The sequence below is a fragment of the Strigops habroptila genome, chromosome 9 (genome assembly GCF_004027225.2).
Source record: "Strigops habroptila isolate Jane chromosome 9, bStrHab1.2.pri, whole genome shotgun sequence".
Lineage (NCBI taxonomy): Eukaryota > Metazoa > Chordata > Aves > Psittaciformes > Psittacidae > Strigops > Strigops habroptila.
In genome coordinates this window covers 10,710,241-10,724,277 of record NC_044285.2, presented here as the reverse complement: position 1 = coordinate 10,724,277, position 14,037 = coordinate 10,710,241, and the positions used below count along the sequence as shown (strand labels likewise).

The 14,037-nt window shown below is 40.2% G+C and overlaps 1 protein-coding gene across 3 annotated transcripts; it reads left to right on the top strand.

Moving 5' to 3' along the window:
* Positions 1 to 567: 567 nt before the first annotated feature.
* Positions 568 to 13,426, top strand: HDC (histidine decarboxylase). 3 transcript variants are annotated; one of them, XM_030498139.1, is made up of 12 exons: positions 568 to 2,742; positions 3,611 to 3,783; positions 4,822 to 4,935; positions 6,238 to 6,360; positions 7,172 to 7,306; positions 8,263 to 8,406; positions 8,657 to 8,723; positions 9,537 to 9,699; positions 9,807 to 9,897; positions 11,056 to 11,154; positions 11,837 to 11,938; positions 12,129 to 13,426. In XM_030498139.1, the coding sequence occupies exons 1-12, from the start codon at positions 2,715 to 2,717 to the stop codon at positions 12,888 to 12,890; spliced, it is 2,001 nt and encodes a 666-aa protein (XP_030353999.1). In that variant the 5' UTR covers positions 568 to 2,714; the 3' UTR covers positions 12,891 to 13,426. The 3 variants fall into 3 exon arrangements, with proteins under 3 accessions (XP_030353999.1, XP_030353997.1, XP_030353998.1); XM_030498138.1 differs by having other exon boundaries at positions 886 to 904; positions 1,789 to 3,783; XM_030498137.1 differs by having other exon boundaries at positions 568 to 3,783.
* Positions 13,427 to 14,037: the final 611 nt, after the last annotated feature.

Sequence of the window (14,037 nt, the reverse complement as noted above, 5' to 3'; positions counted from 1 at the left end):
TGTTTTGTACGCGCATCAGAAGGTCAAAGCTGTGCTGTGTCGGGCATTGAGAAAAATAAGAAAAACCAGTTTTAGGCTTAGAATGGACTTCAGAGGTAGGAGGGAGGTGTGGGGAAAGAATTGCATTACACAGTACTGAAGTAAAATCTTCCCACTTTGGTTTGGGTTTATAGAATTGGCAGTTAGGAAAAAATCTTAAATATCCTAGTATTGGTATAAATTTGGCAAATTTGATCCCAGTTGAGAAATTGGGATCAAATTACTGGCAAATAAAATAAAAAAGGGGGAAAACTGTGGTGGTGGTTTTTAGAATTATTATTTTCAAGTGTATAATCCTGCTCAGCTGGTACTTGAAGCAAGCGTTATGCAGTGACTAACTGGAAATAGCTACCTTTTTTTTAGAAACTCCATTATGTCACTAGCGAGTGCAGGAACCAGTTAGTCAACTTAAATGCTGGTTAGGCATTGCTCCAATTGAATTATTCTGTGACCAAAATAATGTTTGTGTCCTCACATCCCACAGACCTAACTGCAGTTTAATCTCTGTGAACTCTTCATAACGATAAGAATTCAGCATCGGCCTGGGCAGTGATAGTGGTAATGTTCACCTCCAAATGGAGCTTTCCCACGGTTTTGATGGCACGGACCTTTGTAGCAAACAATGAAAAGAACCTTTCCTATTCATTCTGCTTCCTGTGAGCAAATATTCTATTCCTCATTGTCCATAACAAAATCCTTCCAAGTGCAGGGTAGCTATAACACAAACTTATCACCAGCAATATTTACCCTACCTCTAATTCATTATCACCTATTTTATTCCAGTTCTGAACAGGAGCTGCTGTTTGTTCTCTTCTGTGCAGAACGAGAAACCAGCCTGATGAAACTATCACCTTTGAGCAAAGGCGTAGGGTATATGTCACATGGAATATTTACTGTGGAGTTTAGCTCCGAAAACATTGTTTAAAGTATTGCTCCTTATTTGCTGTTCCAAATTGAAGTCATAAATGTAATTAGCTACCAGCTTTCCTTGAGCAGACATCCGCATATTAAAGTAATGCATTAGTTACTTGTAATGAGGTGCAATCACAATTTTTGAGAACTCTGTGCTCTTTTGGAGTTGGTCCTGTGCTTGATGCCAGTCCCTTCTCACCTTCTTCGTTACCCTTTCAGGGAGCATTTACAGCAAAGCCAAGAGAGGCTCAAAAATTGATATTTAGAGTGGGGGCAGCTTGTTATTTTTTCCCTAATGTTTCCAGAGAAATGTGAGATAAAGCAGACGAATACACATACAGTATTTTTTCCTGCACTACTTGCACTTCCTCTTTCAATGCTTTATCATTTTTCTTTTTAATTTCAGTATATTAATCTGATGTGCGTGTACCAGCATCTTCGTCATATCTGTGAAACAGTTCTTACACAGATATCTAATCGCAGCAGAATCTAGGAAGGTTTTCATACTGTTCTGTATGAAGTACGCTGTGGAAGAAGATGTAACAACTTCCTAGAATAATGAAAGCATTTGGGCTGCACTATAGTACATGAGGCAGAGAACCAAAGCTGCTCTGACTGCCAGTTCTCTTCCATATGATGAGAACAGAGAAACTGATGTCACATAGCAGACAAAGGGGTCTGCCAAGGCAAAGGGTCTGCCAAGGCAGCTATCCTGTCTCAAATAGGGCCAGCCCTAAGCAGGAGCACAGGGTATAACAAAAATAGAACGAGCATGTATTGCACTACAAAATAATTTCTGGTGCTTAATCCGCAAGTCCTACCTCTCTCTTTTCCCAGGGCTGCCTGCTATCAGTGTAGAGCAAGTGAGCTCCTTCTGGTGAAGTGCTCAACACTGAGTCAAACCAGTGTCAAAGTAGTGCTGCCAAAGAGGTCGGGATGTACTTTTGTGTCCTGAAACTGAAACAAGGGGGGATCTATATGGCTGTTCTTCCAAACTGAGAACAATCCAGTTGGAGGACTTGGAAGAATTCTAGAGATGCAAGGCCAAATCCCAGTACATATATGTGAGAAAAGCAGCACAGTGGTGGAGGGGAAAGAGGCATTTTCCCAGTTCAGCAGTCTAGGGTGATATCAGTGGAGGAACATCACCCTGCAGTGTAACCTGGTCTGATCTAGAAGGGCAAGAAATCCACAGAGAGGATCATTGCTGCTTTGTATTGCAGTTCTGGAACTGGCAATAATCGTAATGCCTTTTCTTCTGGCAGCAAGAGACTTGACAGCATAGGTGTCAAATGTGCTGGTGCCTTGTTTTAATAACTACTGTTAGCACAGGAGTTCAGTGTCCTAGAGTAACATGGACACTCTTACTTGTTTTTGGAAGCTCTTGAGCTTTTTCTCTCCCACAAGTCTGATGTTAATGTGTCTTATATTCATGACATACATTACTGTGAGACTTCTGAAAGATTGTTTGAAAATGGGAAAGGGTTAGCTCAGAGGCAGCTCCTCTTAGAGATACACTATCATGCACATCAAAAGAGCACAGATGAGAACATACGAGAGACTGTAAAAGCCCTCAGTTGGGAGGAGTTAGATAAACACTTACCAATAATCTGCCTACGTTAAACCTTTTCCAGAATGCATGAGTCTGAGAGATAAAGGGAGCTATAAAGGGTGAAGCAGCTAGCAGGGCACCAGACCAGCTGCCTGCAGCGCCTGAAAGGTCGTGGTCCAGGTTTGAAGAGGTGCTTTTAGAAGGAATTGGTATGGACCCTGAAGAGTACAGACGGAGAGGTGAGTGATCCTCTGCTCTTGGGAATGGGTAGCATTTGCTTACAGAGAACAACTGTTGTAGGGCAGGGAGTGGTACCCCAAATTTGTATGGGCTATATATTCTTCAGTTGCACACATGTCCTTGAGACTTAGATCTGCTGAGGCTGAGACAAAAATGTGTCCCACAGTTGAGTAAACTGTGTCCCAGGGTTGAGTTTAAGGTAATGGATTTAGAGTCAGTGGATGACTTCGGTTTTTTGGCCTTATGTTTAAAATACTGTGGAACAGCTACAAAGCTGTGATTCTGAATAAACTTGTGCTAAGGTGTTACTCACAGTAGCTCTTCCCTGGCTCACACCATGAAACCGCAGTGATGCTGGCACGGTTCTGGAGATGGGGAGCAAACGGTCCTAGGGCATGAGGAGATTGCCTAAAAGGTGGAGAAAAGGCGTGGAGTTGTGCAGCTCTTTTCAGGGGATGCAAAAGTGGGTATCTTGTAATGACAGGGAAGTATGAGGCATTACGAAATCTTAGTTTCTGTGAAATGCATTTTCAGTTAGTTTGTAGGCGAGAAAATCTTTCTATTCTTTCAGTAATCAAACAAACCATACTTGTACCCTGGTTGTATTTTAAAGGTACTTTTGAACTATTCAATGAGGGCACTGAAATAACCCTGTGAATCTGTTCTGTTCCCATGAAGCCTTTTCTAGAAGCTGTGTCCCTACGTTATTAGATGGGACAAGCAGGGTGTAGGAGGAAGGTTAATTCCTGTGGCTATCCTGGGAGCAGGATTCCAAGCCATGTCTAATGCTAAGATTGCATGAAGTGCTAGTACTACTAGTTAGTTTTCCCGTAATTGAAACTCAAAACACTGGTTTGCCTCTTCCAGGGAAAGAAATGGTGGATTACATTTGCCAATACCTGAGCAATGTGAGAGAGAGACGGGTGACTCCTGATGTGCAGCCAGGTTACATGAGAGCCCAGTTGCCGGATTCTGCCCCAATGGACCCAGACAGTTGGGACAACATCTTTGGAGATATAGAGAAGATTATTATGCCCGGGGTAAGAAATGAAGTATAATTATGACAGGAAAAGGCTATTACTACTTGGGGTGAACACCAGCTCCTGGGAATGCACAGGTTCTGCCCAACACTTATCTAAAAAAGTGAAGCACCCAAAATGTAGAATAAGTCTTGTAGATATGCCCACAGAGGGATTCTGGCTATTACTGTTGTGTTCCTAACGACAATTTTAGGACATAGGCTGAATATATTTTTGAAGTATTTTATGCATTAAGAATAACTCATGCTTGCTTAGAGGGAAACAATGATTTTCTGACACTGGCGAATTTAGCTTCACAAGGCCTCTACCTGCTGAACTGCATCATCTCAATTTCAGAGATGTGGAAGCTCAGGCACAGCAAGGTGAAACATCTCTTGCCCAAGGTCATTACATATAAGATGTGTCTCCTGTTCTTTGAATGTAAAGGTCTCCTTCCTTTTGTACATAAATACTGCAGATTCTGCTAAGGGAGTTCATATCCCTAATTAAATGTCTTATGTAAGAAGCTGTTTAAAAGTATGTTTTAAAATTTTCTTTATAGATGTTTGCAGAAACTTGAGCTGGTGTAGGAGAGGTATTCACATTAAACATGCTTATGCCGGTGTCCCACATGCAGGCTCCTTCAGGTGTATGGAGTGTGCTATACGATTGTAAATTGCTGTGTGTAGCTAAAGACAAAATGAGCAAGAGCAACTTCGTTGCAAGGATTTCCCTTAAAGATAAATATATTGATAAATATTTCAGCTGTTGTACCATGTTCAAAAGACCATTCTTTCCTGTTCAGAATCTTTGTCTGCCTGTTCAATTCAGATAAATGCTTTTGCTATAATTTGGAATTTATCTAATAATGACACAGTGTTATCATTTGCTAATGCTGCACTCCAGTCAATATTATCGCTGTAGCTTTCTGCTAGCAGATGTATAATTGCACATATTATGTTGCTGTGATCCTTTTCCATCACTTTGAAGAGATGCTAATTGCTACATGTCTTGCAGAATTTTGTGACGTTTTCCTACTTCTAAATAATTTTGTTCTAGGTAGTCCATTGGCAAAGTCCACACATGCATGCCTACTTTCCAGCTCTTACTTCCTGGCCTTCGCTCCTTGGAGATATGTTGGCTGATGCAATTAACTGCTTGGGATTCACATGGGTAATTTTGTTGTTGTTGTTATTTTAAATGTTCATCTTCTGTATGTATTATGCAGGAGCAGGTCACAGTCATTCTTTCTTGTTCTGTGAGTCAGTATAATTATTTTCTTCAACCAACTGTACATTGTTTGCGTAATTGAAAAATGTCACTTGAAAAAAATAAATACAGTATATAAGATCAAATGTCACCTGGTAGTAAGAGGTGAATGAAGAAAATGTATCACTAGAAATGTCTGATTTCTAATTCTTTGCATATCCCCCTGTGAGCAGTGTTCCTTGCCATGTAGTCGTGGTGCCGAGACTGTTCCATAAGCACTGCAGGCAATGGAGCAGCCAGCATCCATGAGTGCAGGTTAGGTTGGGCTCCATTCCAGTTCTCCTGTTCCTTTGAGAGAACACATTTCCTGTTTTTCCTCTTCTGAAAATAGTTGTTTGGTGGCCTATTTCAGAATATCTAAGCGCTTTGTATCCTCCTGCAGCAGCTACACAGCACTAATTGGTTATGACTCTACATACCTCGGTACCATTCTGAAGCTGTGGTGAAGTTGTCCAGATTTTTAGATGTATGTCTCCGTGTAAGAAAGCAGTAGAAACTCATAAACCTATAATAAACTGATGGTTATGTTCTCCATGCAGTTTTGATAGACTTCTGTAAAGTTTGCAATGTAAACCAATTCTTTTGTTAAGTGGAAAGCTGGACACTGCAGAACAGGTTTCACCTTTCTTTTGCTGCTCTTCAAAAAGCCTCACTAAAACATCAGTGCTCGCTCTTTTAGGGACCAAGGGCACGTACTTGTGTGGTGCACTGCGGTTGCAGGGTCTTATCTCAGGTGGCTCATTGTGATTCTAATTTTTTTTAATGGCTCTAAAATTATTGATAATTTAGAAGCTCAGCACTGAGGTGATGCAGGTAATCTGAAGACAGCCTTTTAAGGAGGTTGGTGAGATTCTCTGGTATTCCAAGAGAGCAACTGGTAATGAGCAAGGTACCTGGAGCTCACTCTCAACTGCAACCTTAACATAGAGGTCTGTATTACAGAACTCACCGAACATCATAACTTTTATTACAATAATGTTGTGTTCTGCTAGGCATGGGCCGTAATATTACACAGTTAGCCACTTATATATCCAGTGCTACAAAGCTTGTCATCTGCCTTTGTTGCATCTAGGTGAGATTTTTCCCAAGGCAATTAAAACTTGTTAATAGAGTAAAGCACATTTTAATTACTAGCTAAGGGCTATACTGCTGCTGTGCTTGCAGGGGGAATTACAGCCTGATTCTCTTTCTATTTTATTTTTCTAGGCCTCCAGTCCAGCCTGTACAGAACTGGAAATGAATGTGATGGATTGGTTGGCTAAAATGCTGGGCCTTCCGGATAAATTCCTGCATCACCATCCCGACAGTGTGGGTGGAGGAGTGTTACAGGTAGGGGAGATCAGAGGTGGCCTCATCAATGTTTTGTTTTCACTCAACTAAATTTCCCTCTGGTTGATAGTTTTCCTGGAGGCAAGACCAAGAAGATTTGCTCTATGGGTCTGATTAGAGAAAAATACCAGTTTGACTTTGCTTTCCCAAATTTTAGTATTAGAGAAGATGCTAAAATAGGAGTTGCTCTTGCTTTTAGTCCTACTTGTGTTACAGACAAAGATCAGGTGCTCTTGTGGCCTTACTAAGGATAAATGAGAGTCAGATTTGTTTCCTTCAGACTGTTTCACATCACCAAATTAATCACTGAAGTGATCCTTCCATGATTAGAAAAGGAATCTTTGTCACTGTCCTTCTGCCAGCAGTCCTTAGCCACACAAGAAATTCTTTTTCTCATGTCTATTTTGTGTGTCTGAGAGTTGCGAGATCAAGGCTTGAACATTCATCTCCTTTCATAAGGCCCAAGCAAGTATTCCCCAGAATCAGTGTTGAGGCTCTGTGTTGTTATAAGGAGCTTTGCTCAGCTTTGTAATTTTTATGGAAGATACTACATTTAAGCTGTAGAAAAGCAAAAGGAAAATGTGATTTATTTACTCCCCCCAACTCAGTCCTGCATGATAAAAACGTACAGAAGTTAAAAGGCTTTGTTTTGTGTCGCTGGCCCAGAGAGCTGCTTGTCACTAGTGACTTTCCATCACATCCCAGGAAAGTGGTAGTAGAAATAGAAGATGGTGCAGGCAGCTGAGCACTTCAGTGATAAAATAGCAATAAAGTGGCAATATGTTGCAATAAATGAGCAATGTCTTTGCAGAGCACTGTGAGTGAATCAACCTTGGTTGCACTGCTAGCAGCAAGGAAAAACAGAATTCTGGAGATGAAGCTTTCAGAGCCAGACACCGATGAGTCCTCGCTCAATTCTCGCCTCATCGCTTATGCGTCTGATCAAGTAGGTTCTTATGGTTACAAAGAAAACAAATTTGCTTCTGCTGCCTCACCCAGGTCATACAATGTGAACTTGCATTTCTGTTCCAAGGGAAGAACACAAACAGGAATGCGGTACAAGCCTGAATTAATCCCTCTAATGTTGTTTTCTGCAGATGAGGAAATGAAATCTGTGAGATGAGGTTTTACAGGGTCCCAGCAGTCCTCAAGACACTGTCTCATGTGACTCAGTTTTGTGTTTCCTTCCTGTTTTTCACCAAGCCTTTCTCCAGTAATGACGTGCTGATCTCATGCTGCTTCAGCTCTTTTTGCTTCACATCCTCCTTCCACTCAGGAACAGGCACACTCAGGGTGTTACCTCAGTGCTGCTCCTGGTTGTGGCCTCCACTCTAGGCCTCTGTGCTTGTTCTTGGAGGAAGTATCTACACGTTGCTGTGCCTCTGCCTACAAACCTGTTCTGTTCTTGGACTCTTGAACAGTCTATTCACCTGTGAAAAATACAAGAGAGATGCTCATGCTGGTTCTTTATTGGTGTAACTAAAAGAGCTTTTTCTTGTGAGGGAGTAGTGCCAGAAGTAGGCATGCTTCAGGGTGTTTTAATCTTCTTATGTCAGGGAGAAAGGAATAAACTGAGGTTGATTCATTTTTAGAGGCTCTTTTAAGATCTGAGTTTTGATAAGTGGCTCTTGAAAAGCAAGATGAGGATGCCTGTGATTACATTTTAGAGATAAGTACGCAAATAAATGGAGCATATGCATTCCTTGGAATTACAGTGTATTATTTCTTTTAGTTACTTGCAAGGAAGAAACTTTCAGACTTGTATTCATATGGATTATTATTATAATATCATTATAAGGACCTTATCTCTGCTTTTCTTGCAACCACTGTCTTTTATAAGGCCATAATTTATCACAACTATTCAGCTTTACAGCTTGCTTTCTTACCTTTATTTTTTTTAAGGCACATTCTTCTGTAGAAAAGGCTGGCTTGATTTCTCTTGTGAAGATGAAATTTCTGCCTGTGGATGAGAACTTTTCCCTCAGAGGTGACACTTTGAAGAAAGCCATTGCAGAAGACAGAAAGAAAGGCCTGGTGCCAGTCTTTGTATGTCAACTTTCTGGTTGGGGGTATTGACATTAGTGTTGTATTCTTAATATCAACATAAAATTACCTCTGAAACATTTCTTATTGTGTTAAAATACATTAGCTGAAGGTTAAAAGGTATACAACATTTTCTATTTTATTGAACAAAAAAAAAATCAATACAACTTCAGCTGTGACAGATTCTCCACATGTAAAGTGTTGCATCCATTTATTAAAAAAATGCCATCTTAACAGGTTTATTTTCTTCCAGGTTTGTGCAACTTTGGGTACAACTGGTGTCTGTGCTTTTGACAATCTCTCGGAACTGGGTCCAATTTGTGAGTGGCTTTTTTTTCCTGATTTTAAACTATGATAGCACAGAAGAGTATGAGAATTTTTCATTCCAAAGCCGATGAGAGTAGAAATACTGATCAGCTGAGTTTTCCCATTAAGTCTCAAAGATCGGTGGAGTCAGTGCAAGACTTTGCAGTGATTTCTGGAAGATTTAGATTAAGATGTAAAAATACTTTCTATTCAAGATGGATGAAATTTTCCAACTAATACATCTTTAATGTGGTTATTCATGGAATACAGACTGTACAGAACAGAGTGCAGAACTGCTGTAGGATGGATACATAAATATTTAACGTAGCAAAGGAGTTTTGAAGGTAGAGTTTGGTAGGGTGTCCTTTGTAGCCACCAGTTCAACTGGTAATTTGATGTGGTTGCAGATTCTATTCCAGCATAAATTCTGACAAGACCCTGTGGCATTTTTCTCCTATGGGTCAGAGCATGGCTTCTGTCTCTGGGTCCTTTTTGCTTGCCACTGTGTCTTTATTCTGGCTTTGTGAAACTGAGTTGTGCTGTGGAATTTCACTTAGTAAAAAGGCAGGTGAGAGAAATCAAGCATTAAAAAGCCTCACACATAGGGAATGGTGAATTTTGTTACAGAGTCCATCTGATTTCAGCATTATCCTATATTTTGCAGTGCTGGATGCACAGCTTTAGAGTAAAACCAGGTTGTTGTTTGTTTTGCTCATTGTCAGCCCATCCACCCCCTGCAAGAACATACACCTAGTTTTCAGAGAGGAGAGATTAAGCGTGCATTTTGATTCCTTATGTCCCTGACATAACAATTCCAATTCCATTAGGTGATGCTGAGGGACTCTGGCTTCATATTGATGCTGCATATGCAGGAACAGCATTTGTATGTCCTGAATTCCGATTGTTCTTGAATGGAATCGAATATGCAGATTCCTTTACTTTCAACCCTTCTAAATGGATGATGGTTCATTTTGACTGCACTGGATTTTGGTGAGTAAAGGCAAAACACAAACACCACCAAAAGGATAGCATGCAAATTGCAAAGTCTTTCTCTGCACAATTTTTTTGCTAAATACAGTTCGTTCTACAATTGGTAGGGTTAAGGATAAATACAAGTTACATCAAACCTTCAGTGTTAACCCTGTCTACCTCAGACATCCGAACTCAGGAGCTGCTGTTGATTTCATGGTAAGTTATTTGAGTTGATATTTTAAATATCATATAAAGTGTTGAAACAGACTGCTCTGGAGCATGCTTATCTTATAGCTGGTCTCATTACATAAAAGCATAAACCAAATTAGACTGAGATCCTAATGCAGATTAAATAACAAAAGTGAGCCCTAGCTATGAAAATTAATTATATACCTGCTTTCAGATCTAGAGATTGAAGTACTTAAGATTTTTACACAGATGGGAATCTAGCCTTGCCTTTTTGGATAGAAGGCAAGTTGCATTGTGTTGCTGAAGTAATTCCTACTGATGGCATTTTAGCTGGTTTTCTTGTATCTGATATGTGGGAAGAGAGAGAAAGGAGTAAGCAAACGCCATACCCTGAAACTGCAGTAGAATGAATTACATTTTTCTTCAGATTAAGGTATTCATAGGAGAGCTAAGAGGCATTTCACTTTAGATCTATCTTACAGGAGATTTCAGTAAGTAAATCAAAGGAATATTCACTGCCAATTGTTTCTGCTATGATCTCACCCTAGTCCTGAAAAGATAATTGTCCTGAAATCAATAGTGCTTTTCACTGGGGAGTGTGAGTGTACAGAGGGGCGGAAAAAATACATCAGTGAGTCCCTCTTGTGGTCAAATAGGGCCCTGCATGTAGCTGTGTAGCTCCCTAGGAGTATTCCTTTACATGTTCTGTCAGTCTTTTCCACGAAGTAGCCGTTACTTCCACTGGAAGAGTCTACCCCTGTACCAGCTCTCACTGGTTATAGTTGATTTGGGAAAACGTTCAGGGTGGAACTTAAACATGCAGTTTACAGGAACTGAAGTGAGCACTCAGTCCTACAGTGTAAACGGACGCATCTTAACTTGATAATGCTCTTTTAAATGCAAAAAGGTGTTGTTGTTAGCTAGTAATTAACTAAAAACTTGAAGCATATCTGGGCCTCAGATTAAGGGGAGTAGCCAAAATCTTATTTTGGCGAATAATTGAAAAATCTGTAGCTGTAGTGTTTCTTTGATGGCCGTTTCCTGGGCTTGGCAGATTTTCAGTAATATGAAATTACTTGTGTCAAGAGATTTCTGACCCGAGTCTGAAGGAACAACTGTAGCAGTGTAAGGGAATGCTCCTTTCTGTTGTTTTTGTGGTCGTTGATACCTGTTGTGTTTTCACAGCACTGGCAAATTCCACTGAGTCGTCGATTTCGTTCTTTGAAGCTGTGGTTTGTGATTCGTTCATTTGGGGTGAAAAAACTTCAAGATCATGTCCGACATGTAAGTGAATTCACAATGGAAGCATAAATGTATTATGCTTATTTACTGGTAGCTAAATTTAATAAATTCAGTGATGCAAAGATGAGTAACAGAAATTCTCTCACACACAAAGCTTGCGTGTGAACACTAAATGCGAGCCGATTTTATTCTCAAGTAATCTGTAAAGATTGACTCTGTAGACAAAACATTTCCTGTACCCTTCTTGAAAGCAATAGGCAATGAAAAGTGACTCGATAAGTCGGTGCCTTCTGCACGTTACTGAGTACCGATCTGTAGAAGCTTTCTTTGAGGCAAAGTGGCAGCTGTTTGGGAGGCAGGCTGAGATGAATGGCTGAACCCATTGCTATGAAAATTTACAGGCTTAAGTCCTTGATGGAGTGTAAATACAAGGGGTCATATTGTGGATCAGCGGTTGCCACAAAAGGACTCTAATCTGAGAACACATTCTGTTTTCAAACCTTCTAGAAAATTCCTACGTGTAGTCCAGTTACTTTTGTTCATTGTCAAGGGTTTGGGCAAATAGACTTTCAAATATTGTTGTCATTCTTCTGTTTGCTACCACTCATGCACTGGAATGATATGTTCCAATAAGGAAAGGAATTCTTTTGAACTACTTAATTTAGTGTCGTACAGTGGGTTTGTGACAAACCAATACATAACTACTTTTTTTCCTCAAATATAGGGTACTGAAACAGCCAAATTCTTTGAATCCTTGGTTAAAAGTGATCCACTCTTTGAAATTCCTGCCAAAAGACATCTTGGACTGGTTGTATTTCGACTAAAGGTAAGGATAGGGCCTTTTGCATGTCTCTGAAATGAATCACCACAGCTGATCTCTCCCCAGACATTAAGAACTATGAATAAACTTTCCTGTAAGGATCTGTAATGCTGGAATTCTTATGGAGATGTTTGGATGTCACTGGAAATTCTAACTATAGTTCTTTATTTTTTCTTCTTATTCATATTTAAAACAGGGTCCCAACTGGCTGACAGAAAAACTCCTGAAAGAACTCAGCAGTTCTGGCAGGGTCTTCCTTATTCCAGCAACCATTCATGACAAGTTCATCATTCGCTTTACTGTAACATCTCAGTTCACAACCAGGGAAGATATTCTGCAAGACTGGAACATCATTCAACACACTGCAGCCCAGATCATTAGCCAGAATTGTGGGTTGCACTGCATCACTTCTGGTGATGGGGCAAGAATCCCTAATATGATAGTTGAGCCTAGTTCAGATGCCATTAGTAGTGCTTCTCAGCTTTACCTAGATGGAGGAAAATACAAAACACCTTCCAGAAAAATAGTAGTTCAGCCTAAAAAGCTAGCAGCGAGTCCCAGTACATGTGTGATTAGTCAACAAGTGAAAGGTCAAGAGGATCCTCTAGATGACTGTTTTCCAGAAGATGTCCAAGATGTTACCAAACATAAGTTAACTTCTTTCCTATTCAGTTATTTATCTGTTCAAGGCAAGAAAAAGACAGCACGTTCCCTTAGCTGCAACAGTGTGCCAGTGACTGGTGGTCTTGAGCAATGTAACCCCAAAGCAGCAGCCACTGACAAGAAGGAGTCTCATGCAAATACCAGAATTCTTTCCAGGCTGCCTGAAGAGGTGATGATGTTCAAAAAAAGTGCCTTCAAAAAACTAATTAAGTTCTACAGCGTCCCAAGCTTTCCAGAGTGTAGCATTCATTGTGGCCTTCAGCTGCCTTGTTGTCCTCTGCAAGCCATTGTTTAACAAGTGAAAGAGATTGGTCCTTAAGATCCCTCCAGGTAGAAAGGGAACCAAAGTTTGCTCATTCATATGCAATACTACATGTTATTTTATTCAATATGTAAGCAGTGGCAATGACCACTGAGAAAATTCCTGTGCTTTTACTGGTGGAAACCTTGTGTATTTATAGATTAAAATGTCAAATAAATCTTGTAGGCATATAACATGAAACTCTCTGGTTTGTAGACTGTGGTAAAGAAAATGCCAATTTCTGCCTTATCAGTCCTGGTAATGGTCAGTTTCTAGCTTGCAGGCTAGAACCATTCTGACCAAATATGCTGGCTTCACTAGGGGGTAAACTATTTAGTCCTATATTTACACTTTTCTTTTGAAATGCCTTGACTTTAACTGCTGAGAGGCTCTGTGTGTGCAGACAATGCCAGCATCAGTTCTGAACTGTGCAAAATGAAGGTGTAACCTCTCAATAAGATTTTGCTGTATTAGGGCAATTTTAAAACTCACTGAGTTTAAAAACAGAGCAGCCCTGCCATTCCACCTCTGCTGATCAGTGACAGTGCAAGAGCAGTGGCCGTTGCTAATCACCTGTGGCTTTTCTTAGCATGAGGAAAGAGAATAGGAATGATATTTCACCCTTTCTCGTAACAGAAGAACTAAGAGGCATTACAGAAGAAAGGGTCTCTATGCAGCCAACAGACATTGCTACAACAGGCCAATGATTTACATTATTTTTCAATAATTAAAAAGTGGGGAGAGAAAAATCTATTGAGTGCAGCTTTTAATTCAGTGATACTACTGTTAAGTCAGGAAGCATGATGATTGCTAGGAGGTTATTCTGGGAAAGCACCGCTAGTGTGCTAGAAAGCACTGTGAGGTGCTTGCTGCCTTCATAGTTGTTCCCAGACACCTACAATCACCCCATCTTGAAGGCAGCATACTAGGACAGATAGTTTCAGTTTGACCCAGTACAACTATGCTCAATTTACATAAACAATGAATCTGGTTAATCAGAACAATTTCCGTACCCTTCGACAACATCACCTAAACTCACAGTGGGATATATTGAGGCTCGTGTTACAAGGAGCAGTAAAATTTAGTTTGCTAACCTTTTCTAGTAAGAACAGATTTCTTTCATTCCATTCTGTAACCTTAT